The sequence below is a fragment of the Cervus canadensis genome, chromosome 5, assembly GCF_019320065.1.
Source record: "Cervus canadensis isolate Bull #8, Minnesota chromosome 5, ASM1932006v1, whole genome shotgun sequence".
NCBI classification, from domain to species: Eukaryota; Metazoa; Chordata; class Mammalia; order Artiodactyla; family Cervidae; genus Cervus; species Cervus canadensis.
In genome coordinates, this window is record NC_057390.1 from 70,047,922 (window position 1) to 70,067,881 (window position 19,960).

Here is a 19,960-nt window from a genome sequence, read left to right on the forward strand (position 1 = left end):
GGTGGGCTGCTGTCTATGGGGTCGCACAGAGTGGGACACGACTGAAGAGACTTAGCAGCAGCAGCAGCTGTGGCATATGGTCTCTAGTTGCAGCTCTCAGGCTTAGTTGCTCTGTGACATGTGGCATCTTCCTAGACCAGGAATCGAACCTGTGTCCCCTGCCTCAACCACTGGGCCACCAGAGAAGTTCCAAGCTATTTTATCTACCAAAAATAACTAAGTATTGATTCTGGAATTTAAAAGTTTGATTGTCAAAATAAGAAATTCATTAAGTGGCCTGGTTATCTGTGCCTGTAACTTAAGAGCAGATTTGTGAGCTGGATACTAGAGCAGAAAATTGTTCTTAAACACATGACGGAAGGACAGAGTAATAGGGGGGAAAAAAGACTTGGAGGATAGATTGAGGAGTGCCATTAATAACAGTTCCAGAAGGAGGCTAAAGAGAAATTATATTTAAAGAAGTAAGAAACCCAATTTCAAGGTGGTTGACCAAACACATTTTCCCACTTACCCCTCTGTACCAAGTCCATAGAAATGATAAAAAATTAAGTTTAATAAATTATCTTTCAAGATTGAAAAGAAATGTTCCTGACCTGAAGCCATAAAACATTTTTAAGTGAAGGGGTGTACGTAAAGGAGAAGTTGAAGAAAGGAACTGCTTAACAGTGCCTGTTTGAGGTCATCACTACTACTGAGACCCTGAAGCTCTCTGCTGATTTTGTCAGAAAAGATTCAACATGAGGCCCCCAGCAAGGAGGCCACTATTGGCTAAGATGGCAAGTGAACAGTCCCATGGGAGATGTTTACATGGTCATGAAAACCCAGAGGGAGCTTAGCTCAGTGAAACATAAACAGCAGACCTACACCCTGTGGGTTAGAGGAGTCAGAAAGAAACTTTAAAAATAGGTCAGTCTAATTTCCTTAGAGGACCAAGGATAGACTTTCATGCTTAATACAAGAAGTAGAAGTTATGAAACTATAAATAATAATGAAAATGAAGAATACAGTTGTTGAACAAACTCTCTAGATGGGCTGCAGAGCAAACTGGATATAGCTAAAGAACAGATTATTGAACTGAAAGATCAGGGCAAGAAATTCTCCCGGAAACCAGCATCAAGAGATGAGTATATAGACAGCATATATGTTTTTGCTTGTTTTTGTATCCATTCGGCCAGTCTGTCTTTTAGTTGGAGAGTTTAATCCATTTATATTTAAAGTAATTATTGATATATATGTTCCTGTTGGCATTTTCTTAGTTGTTTTTGGTTTGTTTTTGTAGGTCTTTTCCTTCTCTTTTGTTTCCAGCCTATAGAAGTCCTTTTAGCATTTGTTGTAAAGCTTGTTTGGTGGTGCTGAATTTTCTTAACTTTTCTTTGTTTGTAAAGTTTTTGATTTCTCCATCAGTTTTGAATTTTGAGACCCTGCTGGGTAGAGTAATCTTGGCTGTAGACTTTTCCCCTTTCATTATTTTAAATATATCCTGCCATTCCCTCTGGCCTGCAGAGTTTCTGTTGAAAGGTCTGCTGTTAACTGTATGGGATTCCCCTTGTATGTCACTTGGTTTTCCTTTGCTGCTTTCAATATTTTTTCTTTGTGTTTAATTTTTTTCAGTTTGATTAATATGTGTCTCAGTGTGGTTCTCCTTGGGTTTATTCTGTATAGGACTCTCTGCATTTCTTGGACTTGACTATTTCCTTTCCCATATTAGGGAAGTTTTCAACTATAATCTCTTCAAAAATTTTGTGATTATCTTTCTTTTTCTGTTCTTCTGGGACCCCTATAATTCAAATGCTGGTGCATTTAATATTGTCCCAGAGGTCTCTGAGACTATCCTCAACTCTTTTCATTCTTTTTTCTTTATTCTGCTGTTTAGCAATTATTTCCGCCATTGTACCTTCCAGTTCACTTATCTGTTCTTCTGCCTCAGTTATTCGGCTATTGAGTCCTTCTAGAGTATTTTCAATTTCAGTAATTGCCTTATTGGTCATTGTTTGTTTATTTGTTATTTCTTGTAGGTCCTTAAATATGTTAAAATGGTTCTTGCATTTTCTCCATTCTATTTTCAAGATTTTGGTCATCTTTACTGTCATTACTCTAAACTCTTTTTCAGGTAGTCTGCGTGTTTCCTCTTCGTTTATTTGGTCTTGTGGGTTTTTACCTTGTTCCTTCATTTGCGTAGTATTTCTCTGTCTTTCCATTTTATCTTACTGTGTTTGAGGTCTGTTTTCCCCAAGCTATAGGATCTTAGTTCCTTTTATTTTTGGTCTCTGCCCTCTGTTGGTGATGTTAGTCCAGTGGTTTGTGCAGGCTTCATGTTGGGAGGGACTTGTGCCTGCATTCTGGTGGGAAGAGGTGAGTTTTTCTCCCCCCTGATGGCGGGGTTGTGTGAGATGGTAGGTATTAGGGTGTCTGTGGGAAACCTGTCTGCTGATGATTGGGTTTGTGTTCTTATCTTGCTTGTTGTCTGGATGAGGCGTCCTGCCCTGGGTGCTGTTGACAATTGGGTGATGCCGGGTCTTTAATACAGGTAGAGGCCTCCGTGGGAGTTCTCACTAATTACTACTCCCTAGGATCAGAAGTTCTCTGGTGGTCTAGTGTCCTGGACTCAGTGCTTCCTTAGATTCTCAGGCTTGATCTGTGGTCAGGGAACCAAGATCCCACAAGCCATTTGTCAAGGGAATAAAGAGGATTAAAACTAACAAATAAAAAACAAAAAACAAGCAAAAAACTAGGGAAAAAAAAGAAAGAACCCTAGACGAATGACAAATGCAATATCAGGTGAATAGTAGCAAAAGCAAAGGAACATATACACACGCACAAACAAAACCAAAACAGTCTAAAGAAGAATACAGAGAGTGACCTGGTGAACTAAGAAAATAAAAAATAATACCAACCAATTAAAAACAACACTAACTGAAACATGAAACAGAAAACAAGACCAAAGCAAAGAGCCAACTGAGGAACAAAGCAAAGCAAAGAAAACACACTAACATGGTGGGGGAAAAAAAAGAAAAAAAATAGAAATGCAGAGTTAAATAGAAGTATTTTAAAAGATTTAAATATATTAAAGAATAACTATGCCAAGAAAAGAACAATAAGAAAAAAAAAGGAAAAAATCCCACAAAATTGGAAAAAGCCAATATAGAGGTAGACATATATAGAGAAAATACTAATAAAAATTGTGATTAAGAAAAAAGTTCTCAAAATCTTAAAGTGCATGCTCCTCAACAAGAGAAGCCACGCCACAACTACATAAAGACCACACGCAGCAATGAAGACTCAACACAACCAAAAATAAACAATGAAAGAAAATTTAAAAAGAAAATGAAAAGAATCCAGGGACTTCCCTGACAGTCCAGTCATTAAGACTCTGCACTTCCAATGCAGGGGGCCTGGAAGGACTGATGCTGAAGCTGAAACTCCAGTACTTTGGCACCTGATGGGAAGAACTGACTCATTTGAAAAGATCCTGATGCTGGGAACGATTGAAGGTGGGAGAAGATGGCGACAACAGAGGATGAGATGATTGGATGGCATCACCGGCTCAACAGACCTGAGTTTGAGTAAACTCTAGGAGTTGGTGATGGACAGGAAGGCCTGGCATGCTGCAGTCCATGGGTCAGACACAGCTGAGCAACTGAACTGAAATGAACTGAACTGGATTCCATCCCGAGTTGGGGAACTAAGAGTCCACATGGTGCATGAAGTGGAGAAAAAAAAAATCCAAATGATGTTAGATTAATCACTGGTTTTAAGAAATAACAGCAGAATGTCTTCAAGGGGCTGAGGAAAATAAACTTGAACTTAAAATTGTATTCTCATCCAAACTATCTTTCAACAGTGTGGATGCTATAATAACATTTTCAGAATTTAAGGACTTTAAAAGCCCTTTGCTGAAAGAGCTATTTAAAGATACATTGCAGAAAGAAAATAAATGAACCAAGAAGGGAGTAATGGGATTTAAGAGAGAAAAAAAAAAAGGAAGCAGAGAAATCAGAAAAACAATGCTGAATGTAGATAGATATTGGTTGTAAGATATATGATGATTTTTAGTAAGTTGTGACTTAAATCAGCAAAAACAGCAACTTAGAATTTGTGGTTAAGGAGAGCAAAAAGGGAATTAGAAGCTAACTATAGGCTTCTATCCTCAATGAAAAATATGAATGCAGGATGAAAAATGATAACAAAACTGAAATGCAAAATTCAACTTGAAAAGTCAGAGAAATTCTTGGCTATCAAAAATTAAATCCCAAATTGTGGTATCCCCAGGATTTATCAGATTGGATACTGAAGTTAGACCAGTGGTTGGTGTTATTAGTGCCTCTGAGGTGTAGAAAATCTAACTTGGGTCTACTCAAGGTGAGTAGAACTGGTACTTTTGTAAAGTTTAAAATTTTAGAAGGGCTGCCTCCTTGTGAAAGAGGGGCTCAAATTACTCCTCTGGCCCAGAGAGAGTACAAATAAGATTCCCCTACAAAAAACAGTCTCCATTAAAGGTGAGCTCAAACTCTATTATAAAGCAATCTACTGTGAAGGAGAATCAGCTAGCATGACATATAGTACCTTTAGTGTGCCAAGGACTTTAGAAAAGAGTACATTTTAAAAATTAAGGAAATAAGTTTAGGAATAGTGACATTTGAAAAAGGAATAAGTCTATGACAAAGGAACAGACTGAACTTCTAGAAATAAAAAATAATAAGGTTAGACTCAGTGGAGGGGTTAAATAGCTAATTAGAGACAGCTACAGCAAAAATTAGGAAAATAAGTCTGAGAAAATTAACCAGGATAAAGAATACTGAACACAGATACTGGGAAATGGAAAATGTGAAAGTCCATTGAAGAATTTGAAAGATAGAGTGAAAAGATCAACCTAGAATTCTATACCTAGCGAGTCTGTTTAAGAGCAAAGAAAGAATATATATTTTCCAAAAAATTCTCAGTGGGTTTGCCACCAATAGACTGTTACTAAGGGAACTAACATAAGATATGCTTTGGGGAAAAAATAAATGGAAGCAATAAGAAAGAAATGGAGTATAAGAAATGGTGCACAGCAGAGGTAGTAAATGTGAGTAAATTTAAATAAACACTATGTGTAAAATAATAATGACTAATAATTTTATTGGTCTGAAAATAAGATGCAGCTGAAGTACTAATCAACCATGCTATGAATATAGTTGAGGCATGGTTAGAATTAAAGGATTTTAAGTTACAAGATGAGAGTACAGATACTGACTAAGGTTGTGTAAAATGTTCATGTTAAATTGCTTAGAGGAGGTCTGTGACTTCTCTGAGGAGGCTTATGTTTCTGCCTGAATCCCCACCAGTGGTGCTCCGGATGATGTATTCAGAGTAATTTGAAGTGAACAGACAGGAATGGCCTCCAAGACACCAATCCTGAACTTTTTCATTAGGCTGAAGTGCTCCCAAGTGTCAGGGTCTGTAGTCAAGTACCCTGAGGTGAAGACTGTGCTGTGCAAGAAATTAGCTTAAGGCTGGTTAAGAATATAGTCATCTGAGCTTAAAAAAATTTCAGAATATCTTAGTGCCTGGTCCACAGTTATCTATATCCTTGCAGCTGTCCTCAGTTGGAGGTGTCCCCACCTCTACTCAGCCAAGTGCCCCCTTCACGATCCCCAGTGTAGTACTTGCATCCCCAGTCTGTTTCTGACTTTTTGCAAGGAAGTCTCACTGCTCCGGGCGATCTCTCTGATCCCTTGTATGTTCTCTAAGTTTACTTGGCAGAGGGCTGTGTTGTACTGTGAAAAAAGTAAGACAGGCCTATTTATATGAACTATATATAGTTTCTGTACCTATAATATTGAGACTGTTAATAGCTAATTCATAAAACATTGGGAGGGTTAAATGAGCCTCTGAATATGTGCAAAGCACCTCTTAGATAACATGACACTAAATTCTTAGTAAACATTACTTTGTTTCAGACAAAGAAAAAAAAGCAACCACCAGAAGAGTCTGCTCAAAGAGTATAATTGCCCAAAAAAGGAAAACAAAATGAGAAAAATAAAACTTAAAAAGTAATTAAGGACAAAAATAAAAGGAAGAAACTAAAATAATAACAAGCTATGGGAACAAGTCCAAATATATTTATTAGTAATCTGTGAACTAAATAAAATTTTCAGATAAAAAGCAACAATTGTCAAGTGGATATTTTTAAAAAATTTGGCTGTATGCTATTTACAAGAAACAGCAAAAATATAAAAAATATATACACAAAGTTGAAAGTTAAGGATAAAAAGGCAGAAAATTAACACTGCTATATGTTATATATGAAAGTTGTTAAGACAGTAAATGTTATACATTTGCATTACAAGGAAAAATCATTTTATTTTGTATCTATATGAGGTGATAAATGTGCACTAAACTTATTGTGATAATAAATTCATGATGTATGTAAGTCAAATCATTATGCTCTACATCTTAAACTTATACAGTGCTGTATGTCTATATATCTCAATAAGAAAGAAGGAAAGAAAAAGACACACCAAGCTAAGAACTCACCAAGGAAACATGGTGAAACTTTATTAACCTCAGAAAATAGATTTCAGGGCAAAATAGATCTCATAGATTTCATTTTATGAGAGGTTAAAATGATGTATTTTATGTTATATACATTTTATTACAGTAAAAAAATCTTCACCAGAGGTAAAGTTTACAAAAGATAAAAAAATGAAATCAACAGCTATATATATACAACAGCATGAATATGCAACTACTAAACAACCTTGCTTTCTAAAACTGATTCAAGATAGAATAAAAACTGTAAATATTAGTATAATCATTAAAGAATTTGAATTAGTAGCTTAAAATATTTGTACAAAGGAAACAACCAGACCTGAATAACTTTACCTAAGTTTCAACTTTCAAAGAAAAGAATTCAGTGTTATAAAAATTTCCCAAAGTCTAGAAAAAAAATAATGAGCATTCTGATTTCATTTTTAAGGCTAGAATTACCTTGGTACCAAAACGTTATGAGGACAAGAAAGGAAAATTACAGGCTATCCTACTGAACACAAATGAAAGCCTAAACAAAATATGAAACTTATCTCTGTAGTGTATCCAAAAGATCATGAACACTCTTGTTTTATTCCAGCATTTAAAGATAGGCTTCCCAGATGGCTCAGTGGCAAAGAATCTGCCTGCCAAGAAAGAGATGTGGGTTGATCCCTGTGTTGGGAAGATCCCCTGGAGCAGGAAATGGCAACTCACTACAGAGGAGACTGGCAGGCTATAGCCCATAGGGTCTCAAAAGAGTCAGACACAACTGAGCAACTAAACAACAAGAGATAGATTATTATAATTTAATCATATTCATAGATTGATGGATTAATTCTGTATAATCAATAAATAGTTATTAAGATCCCATATTCATTAATAATTTAAACATTTACACACATTATACCTTAGTAATCTAGGGGTAGAAGAATTCCCTTAACCTAATGTAATATATTTATAAAAACATAGTATCCATTATATTTACTGATGAAATACCAAGAGTATCTGTTTTAAGATTGAAAACAAAACAAGGAGGCTTGCTATCACATTTTTCAATGTTTTCTTGGAGGTCCTAAGCAGCATAGAAAACAAGGAAAACAGATAAAAGACATTTTAATTGAAAGGAAACAAGTTATTGTTATTTAATGGTGACTATCAATACAGAAAGACTGAAAGAATCTCCAAATAAATCATTAGAATAGAGCAGGGACAATAAAAGTAAAAATAGATAAATTAAATTACATCAAAATTAAAAACTCCTGTGTATGAGAGGACACATCAACATAGTGAAAAGGCAAACTATAGAAAGGGAGGAGATATTTGCATATGATATATTTGATAAGGGGCTCATATCCAGATTATATAAAGAACTCCTATAACTTAAGAACAAAAAATAAAGCAAACAACCTGTTAAAAAATGGGTAAAGAAATTGAATAGATATTTCTCCAAAGATGATTTATAAATGGCCAGTATACTTAACACTATTTAACCATACATTTAAAAATGGTCAAGACGGTAAATTTTATGTATGTTTTACCAAAATTTTTAAAAATAGAGCAAGATTGCTATATGCAAAAATCTTTCTGTAACTGGAAATAAATAACAGATACATACATCCTTTGTGAACAAAAATCTATAACTTTATTGGAAGAAATTTAAAAAGGCTTATGAGAGTTTTCTGGTGATTCAGTGATTAGAACTCTGTGTTCTCACTGCTGAGGGCCCAAGTTCAATCCCTGGTTGGGGAGCTAAGATACCACAAGCCGTTCACAGAAAGGAATGTTCAGTATGTGAAGACGTCAGTTCTCCCCAGAAATGTCTGTATATTCAATCAGTTTCCATCAGAATCCCAGCAGGGATTTTTTTGTGTTAAATGACTGATGGTAAAAGTGGAAGTGTGAAGGGTCAAGAAAAATGAAGACTCTCCTAATGAGGAATGAAAGTTTGAGGCACTGGTACTACATGAAAAGGTAAGTGGAAGCTGTAACTGCTAAATTATCTTGAGACTGGTATAGGTACAGAAGTAGAGTATCTGTCTTGTAAGAGAAGAATGGGTTGTTTATTAAATGATCCTGAGGCAATTGATTATCCATATTGGATTATTTCCTTATACATATAAAAAATCAGTTCTAAGAAGATTTAAATTTAAAAATGAAAGATAAAACTATAAAATAATGAAGACAATCTGGCAGGATACCTTTATGACCTCAGGAAGGGGCATATTTCATAAAATACAAAAGGCACAAAATATGAAAGAAATATTAATAAATTGGGACTGCTGTATATTTTAAGATGACCAATCATCAAAAACAACAGAATGAAAAAGAAACCTTAACATGAAAGTTGTTTGTAAGATATACCTTCTGTAAGGTTAAAATACAAAATATAAAAAAACTCTTAGAAATCAGTAAGAGAAAGACTTACAAATCAGTAAGTGAAACACTGTTCCAGAGACAGGAACACGCATTTCACAGACGAAGAACCACAGTGGCTCATAAACACTGGAAAAGATGCTCAGTCTTTCTAGTAATAAGGAATTGCAAATTAAAACCACAATAACGTTTATCACCTACCAGATTGGTGAATGTTAGAATGTCTAACTGTAACAAGGGTTGACATTAATGTAGAGAGAATCTCTTCCACAGCTGATGGGAGAGGAAATTAGTGTAACCACTTTATAAAAGCAAATTGGCAGTGCCAAGTAAAATTGAATGTGTATAACTTATGACCCAATAATTCTTAGGAATAACTCTTAGGAAATTCTTTTACATGGTCACCAGGAGACATGGACAAGAATGTTTTATAGCAGCATTGTGACGGAGAGGGAAAAAAATGGAAACAACCCAAATGTTCATCAACGCTGGAGTGGCTATATAGATTATGATGTAATTGAGCAAAGAAGAACAGTCAAACAATTAAAAAAAAAAAGAATGAAGTACAGATCAATTGTAACATAATTTTGAGTAAAAGAAGTTGCATAAAAATATATGTGTAAGCCTGTATAGGTTTTTAAGCATGTATTAAATAAATCATGCATTTTTTTTTTAATACATAAATGCTGAAATAGTAAAATCAAGCAAACAGTACAGAATCCGGGATACTGATAACCAAGAAAGGAGCAGATGTGGTGGGAATGGGCTGTCTTAGATGAGGACTTACAGCCAGGCTTCCAAGTGATGATAATGGTCTGTTTCTCAGACTATAAGATAGGGGATAGATGGGTATTTCACATTTTAGAGCATACACAGCCATTTTATATGCTTTTGATGTATTTTTAAAAAATGTAACCTGTAATATTTTTAAGAGATGATGGGAAATGTTTTGAAATTAGGTAAAGTGGATTAAGGTATTGAAAATGCATGAAGATTGAAAATCGTCACCTAAGAGTGTTTGGAGGAGATTTAATTTACTAGGTTAAGGCCTCCCCCTATATCAGTGTTAGGTTTCAACTGAGGGGAAAGGTATAAAAAACTGTCAGAACTTCTCGGGCCTGGAGCTTAAATGAAGTCTGGGGGTCACCAGTTCCTACACCTGGATTGCTTTTCTTCCTTCCTCACTGCCTGTACTTCTGTAAATATTTAGTGACTGACTGCCAAGTCCTGGGCATTGTACTAGGGGCCAAGTAGTCAGGAGATGTAATGTCCCTGTCTTGGCAATTATAGTAATGGTAGTTTTTAAACTTTTTATTTTTTATTTTTTTTAGTTTTCAAACTTTTGCTCACAGGCTTTGTTAATCTTAGTTTCCTAATCAGACTCCACAAGTGAAATCACTTCATGGCCACATTATAATTCACTCTGTAAGATATTTTTAAGGAAGTCATTTATTTACCTTAATTTACAATTTAATTGAAAATGTTGGCCTTTCCAGGTGGTGCAGTGGTAAAGAATCCACCTGCCATTGTAGGAGACACCTTAGATATGAGTTTGATCCCTGTGTCAGGAAGATCCCCTGGAGTAGGAAATAGCAACCTACTCCAGTATTCTTGCCTGGAGAATCTCATGGACAGAGGAGCCTGGCAGGCTGCAGTCCATGGGGTCTCAAAGAGGCGGACACGACTGAGCAATTGAGCACACACATCCACCATCTCCCGGAGTTTGCTCAAATTCGTGTCCATTGAATTGGTGATGCCATCCAACCATCTCATCCTCTGTCTCCCCCTTCTCCTCCTGCCCTCAATCTTTCCCAGCATCAGGGTCTTTTCTGATGAGTTGGCTCTTCGCATCAGGTGACCAAAGTATTGGAGTTTCAGCTTCAGCTTCAGTCTTTCCAGTGAATATCCAGGGTTGATTTCCTTTAGCATTGACTGATTTGATCTCCATGCTGTCCAAGGGACTCTTAAGAGTCTTCTCCAGCACCACAGTTTGAAAGCATTTGGTGCTTAGCCTTCTTTATGGTCCAGCTCTCACATCCATACATGACTATTGGAAAAACCGTAGCTTTGACTATACAGACCTTTGTTGACAGTAATATCTGTGCTTTTTAATATATAGATATATGTTTATATCCAGTCTTTTTCTCCTTCCCATACACATCAAGCATTTCTTGATGTACTCTGTTTGGAATTGGCTTTGCTGTATTGATTTAGTCTTTCTATCTATATTTTTGAGACTTGAACTGGGATCTAACCTCAAACCTTGACTTGGAAAAAAACCTTGACTTGTGTTTTTGAAAGCACAACAAGCATGCTGCTAGAGAATATTAAGTGGTGGGAAGGGAAACATTTTTCATTTTAACAATCTTAATGTTTATTGTAAAATATACACATGAAACCTGTGATTTCATGGCTGTTATTACTCAGGATGCAACTAACATAATCTATGTGATATCCCATCTCACGTAGAGGGCATGAATTAATGGCCCAGGGGGTTCTCAGATGTAGCAAAAAAAAATCACAGAATAAATACATGGATTACAGGCATAGTGTTTAGTTGTAATGGTGAGTTAAGATATCTCTGGTGTATCTGATGGTCCCCTACTCATATCATAACTCTTAAAAAAAAAAAAAACCTAAGCTTCTGTGGTTTAGTCAGGAAAAAGCAATCTAGAAAATTCATCTAAGCAAATAATTTATTCAAATAACATCTTCTGTTGTAGGTCGGGTTCTGGAAATACACAGATAAATAAAATGTAGATCCTACCCTTCGAAAGCACTAGCCTAACAGATGGACAAGTGCAGTGTGGTATTGGAACAGTGCAACAGTGGAAATGTGTACCTGTCAAGTGGGTAACTTGGAAGAGTGGGCACCGACTTAGGGAGCAGTGAGGGAGGTCTTCAGAGAGAAAGGGAGACTTGCAAACAAGCAATCTTGAGAAATAAGCAGAAAATTTACAGTGAAGTAGATGGGGAAAGGGAGATCTCAGAAAGGCTCGGGCCAAGGTACAGATTAACTGAGCAGCTTGTTCATGCTGATGTGGGGTGAAAGGTGAGGCCAGAGAGTGGAGCCAGATATGAAAGTGCCTGTGTGGGAATAGGATGGTGTGTCTCTATATCTTAGTCTATAAATGACTGTTAATCTTCGAAAGGTTTCAAGCAGGAGACTGCATGATGTCTGGGGCAGTGTAACGGAGCAGAGAAGGGGGAGTCAGGATTACATATAGTTACTCATTGGGCAGAGAGAGCAGTTGTGGGGAAGTTCAAAATTTCTGTTTTGTTTAACTTCGTATAATTTTTAAGAAATTTGATTACATACAGATTTTTTTACACAGAATTTAATGTGTTCAAGGAGGCTCAAGGAGTCTGTTATAAACAAGGTATTAAGTAACTTTGCCTATATATTCTTAAAGGTAAATAGATTTTGGCTTATTTTATGTTAAAATACTGGCTGCCAAGGTGACTCAGCAGAAAAGAATCAGCAAGATCCCCTGGAGGAGGGCATGGAAACCCACTCCAGTATTCTTGCCTGGAGAGGAGCCTGGCGGGCTACAGTCCATGGGGTTGCAAAGAGTCGGACACAACTGAAGCAACTTAGCACACACGCATCCATGTTAAAATACATGCAGGCTGGGAATTCCCTCGTAGTCTGTGGGTCAGGACTCTTGCGCTTTCACTGCCAAGGGCAGTTTGATCCTTGTTCAGGAAACTAAGATCCTGCAAGGTGTACAGTGTGGCTAAATAAATAAATAAAAATAATGCAGGCAGGATATTAAATTAAGTGGAGATGTGCTACTGATGAGACACAGCTGCAAACAAATTTTGTTTTCCAGTTAAAGTGGTACATATGGTAACACACTGCAGAGGCAGAAGAATGAAACATTTAAACTTTTTTTGCAACTAGTATCCTGCCAGGAAAATCTCAGACAACAGTATTATTAAGGGAATTGAGTGGACAATAAAGTAAGTTTGTAAAGAGCCTCCTTTAAATATGGGTTTCGTATTCTACATATCTTAGTCGTGGCATATTGTTTACTTTTGTGTGTATTTACTATCATACCTTAGGCCTGCTAGTCTTTGGATTTGCTGTGTATTGCTCTGCCTTCCCAAGAAATGTATTAGTATGCCAACTTATTTCTGTACCTTCGGCATGTCATGATTTAGAGTCACGGATCTGATGCTGATTGCACTCGCCTGTGTCTGTGTCCACGGCCGGCCCCTTAACACCAAATGTTCTATTTCACGTTCATTTGGAGGATAGTCTCTTAATATCTCTGGGGATGTGGGTTGGTCAGCTAATTTGCTAACATTCAAGAGTTATGAGCTCAGCATTCCCGTAACCTTTTAGTGTTTTAGTCCAGCAAAAACTTCTGACTCTGAGCAGGGAATTAACTAGAGCATCTTACCAGAATAATCCAGAAGCAACAAAAGAGGCAATTCCCGCAAAGGGCACATAAAGTGAAAGTGAAAGTGAAGTCGCTCAGTCATGTCCGACTCTTTGAGACCCCACAGACTGCAGCCCACCAGACTTCTCCGTCCGTGGGATTTTCCAGGCAAGAGTACTGGAGTGGGGTGCCAAGACATGTTCAAAAGGAACGTTAACACTAATGGGGTAGTGTGACTGCATAGTAGAAATGAGGGAGTCAGAAACGAAGGGCCACAAAGGACCTTGGAACAGCTGTAGATTCCTTTCTGCAAGGCTCAGTAGTGTTCACCATAATGCAGATTAGCATGTATTTGAAAAGATATTTTCAACAGCTCTTGTCATTAAGTTAACATTCTTTCTCATTCTTTTGAAAATTCAATTCCTATTTCCTTATTTTCTGCTTTGACACAGAAATCCCCTGCAAAGAAGCTGAGCCATGCAATTAGTAAATCTTTGGGGTGTGTACCCACCAGAGAACCCCCGCATCCTGTTTTTCCTGAGCAACCAGAGAAACCACTTGACCTTGCAAATATAGTGTAAGTATATACCTGGAGTGAGATGTGGATTATACTGAAATGGATACCTTGCTGGATTCTTTTGGGTCAGAACTGACTATCAGCTAACATGAATGTTTAACCTTGTGTTTTTTACTTTACGTTTGGGGATCTTAATACTTCAGGCTTTCAGCACCTTAAATCACCATAATATCTACATGGAAACCTAGCTCCTGAGCTCTGAAGCCTAAGTAATATAGGAGTCTCTATCAGAAAATTAACACATTACGAGTAATTATTATACTTGGTTTAACAAGGGTGCCTTTTGTTTTTGTGTTCTTTTCAGTAGTAGGAATCTTTTCTCTACAACAATTAATGACCACTGAGATTTTGAAGGTAATTTAGACAACGTGAAAATGAAAATCAACCTCATTTATTCTTTTCGTATTGAGAGAAAATTAGAAAACACAAGACTGTACAGGGACCAGTTTCCTGGAAAACAGTTTTTCCACGGGATGAGGTGGAAGGTGGGGTGGGCATGTTTCGAAATGATTTGTGTGCATTGCGTTTATTGTGCACTTTATTTCTATTATTATCGCATTGTGATACATAATGAAATAATTACACAGTTCATCATAATTCGGAGTCAGTGGGAGCCCTGATCTTGTTTTCCTGCACCCAGATCCCTCACACGCACAGTTCACGTAGGATTTGTGCTCCTATGAGAATCTAATGCTGCTGCTGACCTGGCAGGAGGTGGAGCTCAGGATGTAAGGCAAGTGATGGGGAGTGGCTGTAAATACAGATGAAGCTTTGCTGGCTCGCCTGCCACGCAGCCCGGTTCCTTACAGGCCACGGACCAGTACGAGTCCTAATGGATACCTCCATATCGCTAAATAATGTATTCAGAGCACCATTTCTTGGCTTATCCATTTTGGACATACCGAATTCCTTCTATGGTATAGAGGACCAACCTCATTTATAGCTCTGCATATCAACCCATCCCAGCTTTTCATAATTCTATCACCATTTAAAAAATTATTTACCTTTGTCATCTTGAATGTAATTCTTAAACTTCTATTTCTTATAACTTCTTTTGACTTCCAGTATGTAACTTCTCTCCCCTTCTCCCTTCTCCTTTTGCCTCCTAACTTCTATCACCTATGCCATTACTTTTATATTGTCAAAGCTAGTAATGGTTCTGTTCTTTCCTGTGATCATGACTAAGTCTTCTGAGATTTATTAAGGGCTCAGTGTAAAAGTTGGAAACCAAATAAGAGCATTTTTAGTTAATTCCGTTCATGACAAAGTTGAGCTGTGTGCTGTCATTCTGGACACGCTTTTGGTTAGTTCCTGTGTCGTGGTCCCTGTGCCGCTGTTCTCGTTGGAGTTGAGTGGGATCCTCTTTCTTACCATGGATTGCTCAGAAGTGTGCCTGTTGGCTTTATAGCCAGACTGACTTTCTTGTACTGCTTTTGTGGTGTTTGCTTCAGTGTTCCATTGTTTTCTTCTTCCTGGGGAAAAAATACACTTTTCTCCCACTATGTTTCATAGTGGATTTTACCTATTGTGTGTAATCTGTTGTTTGATTAAATTTATTAAACTTTTCTCTTTTTGGTTAGTGTTTGTTATTTGAATTTAAAAAAAAATCTTGCCTGCTCCAACACTGTAGTGATTTTTTTCCCTCTCTTTTTAAGTTTTAAAGATGTCCCTTTTATATATGTCTTTAATTCATCTGGAACAGACTTTTAGTGTGTAGTGCGATGTAGAATATCCAATTCCCTTTCTCTCTTTGCATTTGAATAACTTGTCTCAAGGCCATTTGTTGGATAATCCATCATTTCCCCACTTAACTACAATGCCATCATTGTCATAAATGAAGTTTCCAAATACACACGTCTGATTTCTGGGCTCTTTATTCTGTTCCTTTGGTTGAAATGTCTATCACTATGCCAATATCATACTATCTTAATTACTGTAAGGGATTAAGTCACCTCCTTTTTTAGGGATGTCTTGTCTATTCTTTGCCCTTTGCTCTTTCATATAAATTTGAGAATCAGCTTATTGAGACCCTCATAAAATTTTGATCAGAGATTTATTGACTCTAAAGATCAAATTGGGGAGAACAGACATCTTTACAATATTGTCTTCCATTCCATGAATGTATTATGTCTTCCCACCTATTTGAATATCCTTTTGTGCCATTTAGTAAAGCTGTATAATTTTTCCTCAGAAAGGTCTTGTATATGTTTAATTCTTGTGTACTTTGCATTTGTTGTTGCTGTTGCAAATTGTGCCTTTTTTTCCCTACAATTATTTTGAGATATAGTTTAGATGCAATAAAATGCTCCCACTTTAAGTGTACAATTCAATGGTTTTTGGCAAATGTGTACAGTCATGCACATGGTATCTTTTTTTGAATTATGTTTCTTAACAGTCTGTTGCTGGTATATGGAAACGCACATTGCTTTTGTATTTTAATCCACTAGATAGTCATCTTGCATAACTTGCTTGTAATTCTAGCAATTTGTACTCAGATTCTTTTGGATTTTTCTATAAATAATTATATCACCTGCAAATAATGATTGCTTTTTTTCTTCCCTCCCATTCTTTATACTTTCAAATATAATCATACTTTTTTCTTTTTATTGTGCTGGCTAGTGCCTCCAGTGCAATATTGTATAGAAGTGGTTTGATAGGCATTCTTGCATTATTAGTAATACCAAAGCTAGTGCTTTCAGCATTCATTTTAGTATGTTCTTTGATGTAGGTTTTTTGTAGAAGCTGTTTATCAGATAAAAGAGGTTCCCTTTTATTCCTATTTTGCTAAGAGTGCTTTCTTTTTGTCATGAATGATGTCAAATTTTATCAAAGACTTTCGGCATTAATATGATAGCCTGAGTTTCTTTATTCTATTAATATAGTGAATTACATTAATTTTTTAAAACAACCCTACGTTCCTGGATTAAACATAAGTTGACCCTCCTTTTTAATACACTGCTAGATTTCACTTGCTAATATTTTGTTTAGATTTTTTTCTATGTTTATGAGTTAAGTTGTCCTGTTACTGCTCTTGATATTTTGGGTTTGTTTTTAGGATAAGATTTGGCCAGTTTGTTATCTTAGAAAGTCGAGGAGCATTCTCTTTTTTTATTTTTTTGGAAGAGCTTAAGATTGGAATTATTTGCTCCTTGTTTTTGGTAAAACTCACCAGTGAAGCTGTCTGTGCCTAAACCCTTCTTTGTGGAAAGATTTTTTAACTGTTAATTCCATTTTAAAAAGCAGTTATAAGACTATTTTCATTTTGTATTCCTTTATGAGTCATTTTGGAACATTTTATAGATGTAGGGATTTGTCAATTCCATCTAAATTTTTAAAGTTATTGGCACAAAGTTTATAATATTTTATCAACAATATTTGTGCTAATATCTTTTTCATCCTTACTCTCACATATTTATTTTTTTTCCTCGAAAAATCTTGCCGTAGGTTTGTCTGGTAGGCTTCCAGAAGACCACCTTTTGGTTTTGATTATTCTTTTGTTATATGAATTATATTTAATTTTTTTCATTTATTTCTTATCTTTATTATTTCTTTTGTTAAAGCTTGTTTGGGTTTATTTTGCTTCTTTTTTCCTAACTTATTTTAAGATATGGTTCACTTACTCCTGGGCTTGCCTGGTGGCTCAGATGGTAAAGAATCTGCCTGCAGTGCAGGAGGCCCGGGGTCCATCCCTGTTTTAGGAAGATCCCCTGGAGACGGGAATGGCTACCCACTCCAGTATTCTTGCCTGGAGAATTCCAAGGACAGAGAAGCCTGGTAGGCTACAGGTCATAGGGTCGTCAAGAGTCAGATACAACTGAGTGACTGACACACTAGCTTACTCATTTCAAGTCCACCCCCCCCCCCCACCAATGTAAGCATTTAAGACTATACATTTCTCTGAACACTCCCTGAGTAATGTCCAAATTTAGTTATGTAATTTTTTATTGTTATAAATATTTCCTAAGTTGTTAGGATTTCTTCTTTGAGAAGTATAATGAATGTCTTAATTTCTAAATATATGAGGGTTTTCTAGTTGCCTTTTTGTTAGTAATTTCTAATTTAATTTCATTTTGGTCTGGAAAATCTTTATTATTCAGTTCTGTCAAATTGTTGAGACATGCTTATTTAGTATAAGATCAAATTTGTATTATGTTCCAAGTTATGTGTATGTATGTATCCCCTCTTTCTCAGATTTCCCTCCCATCTAGGTCACCGCAGAGCTCAAATCATCCCATTCCCTGTGAATAGCAACTCTTCCTGCTTGCTGAAATTCAGATTCTCCATTCATTCAGCAGATATTTATTGAGGACCTTCCAGATACTAAGCAAGGTGCAAGCAGTAGTCACACGGTACTTTCCTTACATACAGATAAGTCTGAATGACAGTGAAGAGGCCGGTTTTATAACATGCAGTGTTTCCAGCTGGCTTCTTGAGGAGAGAGTTGCAAGTATATATAGCTCAAAGGATGAGAAAACTGTGAGGAGTGGGCTGCTATGCGTTTATAATTATGATCAGGAAAAAGAAAAGGTTGCTGTTTTGCATGAAGGTAAGGATGAGGGTAACTCCTGCATTTGAAAGCTTAAAGTCAGTAAAATATTTATTTGGATAAGATCATGATTATTTTAATCATTGTTTTACTGTATTAATTTAGAAGAGTCCTGTTTTGGACGGAGAATAAGACCATTTTCTTGCACTTCAGGAGTCCTTACACATTGTAGGTATTATTTTCAATCAGATTGTTTATATTTGTTTTACTCCTAATCAGTCATCCTGGTTTGAATGAATGCTGTCTTCCAAGGGGGTTGAGAGTTAGGAACAGGATCTAAGGGACTGGATGGCCAGTATACTTGAACCTTTCCCTTGGCCACTAGTGAAACATTTTGCAAGTAGATTCACACTTTATAGTTATTTCTTACATAGCATGCTTATTTGCTCACAATTTTTGGAAAAGAGAGATGGGGCATGTTAGAATGCATGTATCTCTATTTCTCCTTCTCAGTAGAAAATAAAGTGTCTTACTGAAGTTTTAGTTTAATGGTCAAATTTTTTTTTCTGTATGTTTTCTGGCTTTCATTTTATATTTAAAATTAATGTTCTCACTTCAAAATTCTAAAAATATCTGTCAAGAAATTTCTTATTTCTGTATTTTTTTCCTTTTTTGTTGTAGCTGCCATGAGATATTTTGCTAGGAATTTAAGTTTATTTTTTTCAAAACAGAGAGCCATTTGTTCCACCCCTGTTATTTTCCTGTTGACTCTGTTGCAATTTTAAATTTGTCTTCCTTTTGACAATTGATACTCACCTTGAAATCTCTGAGAAATAATATTTGTATAAATCACACATCAGTCCTAATATATAAAGTAATTGTCTAACAGGATGTCTTTCCCTTATGGCCTGTCTTTGTCTTGTTGGTAGGTTAAGAAAGGGTTTTGTGAAGAGTAACATATTCAGAGAAGCCTTAAAGATAAATAGAGATTAGGTACATGGAAGGCAGAGGGAGGAGCATTTCCAGTAGAGAGGGAGCAGGAGAACAGAGAGCCAGAGGAAGGCTGCAGAGGTAGGCAACGGCCCCCTGAGATTTGGGACATTATCCCAGATTGAAGGGTTTTAGATAGGAGAGGGACATGTTGAATTTTGTACTTTAAGAAATCACTGCTTGTTATGTAGAAATAAAGAGCAGGACAAGGATGAAAAAGAAGAGCCCAGCTAGGTTTTTTATTTTTTTTTCAATGGACCAGCTGAGAGATGATGGTGGTTTGGATTGTCATTGTGGTAATGGAGATGGAGAAAAGTTTGTAAACATTTAAAAAAAAAACCTTAGGTTTTACCATTAAATGCCCAGAAATAAAACTCCAGTGGAAATTTGGAACAGAAATTGAGATTAAGTTTATTTTAATGTTAATTGCACATGTTTCATTGTTGGCATAGGATAGAGATTCTCAGATGATCACAAATTTGAGATTCAGGGTTGGATATTTATTGAGCACCCAGTGTTCTGGGCTCTTTGTTCACCTCTTTCATGTACTTTACTTCATTTAACCCTCACAGCAACCTTTGCACTACATATAGCATTAACTATTAACCTGCCCAGGATCACACAACGGCAAAGTGCTGG

General features: G+C 36.4%; 1 protein-coding gene across 14 annotated transcripts in view; it reads left to right on the plus strand.

Moving 5' to 3' along the window:
* DTNB (dystrobrevin beta) overlaps positions 1-19,960 on the plus strand; it is a 233,742-nt gene that overhangs the window by 105,357 nt on the left and 108,425 nt on the right. For all 14 annotated transcript variants that reach the window (XR_006269517.1, XR_006269516.1, XR_006269518.1 and 11 more), the window contains exon 9: positions 13,721-13,845. Coding sequence is in view for 11 of the 14 variants with exons in the window: in XM_043469166.1 (XP_043325101.1) it covers positions 13,721-13,845 (125 nt within the window). In the remaining 3 variants the exon portion in view is untranslated. The remainder of the gene's footprint in view (positions 1-13,720; positions 13,846-19,960) is intronic.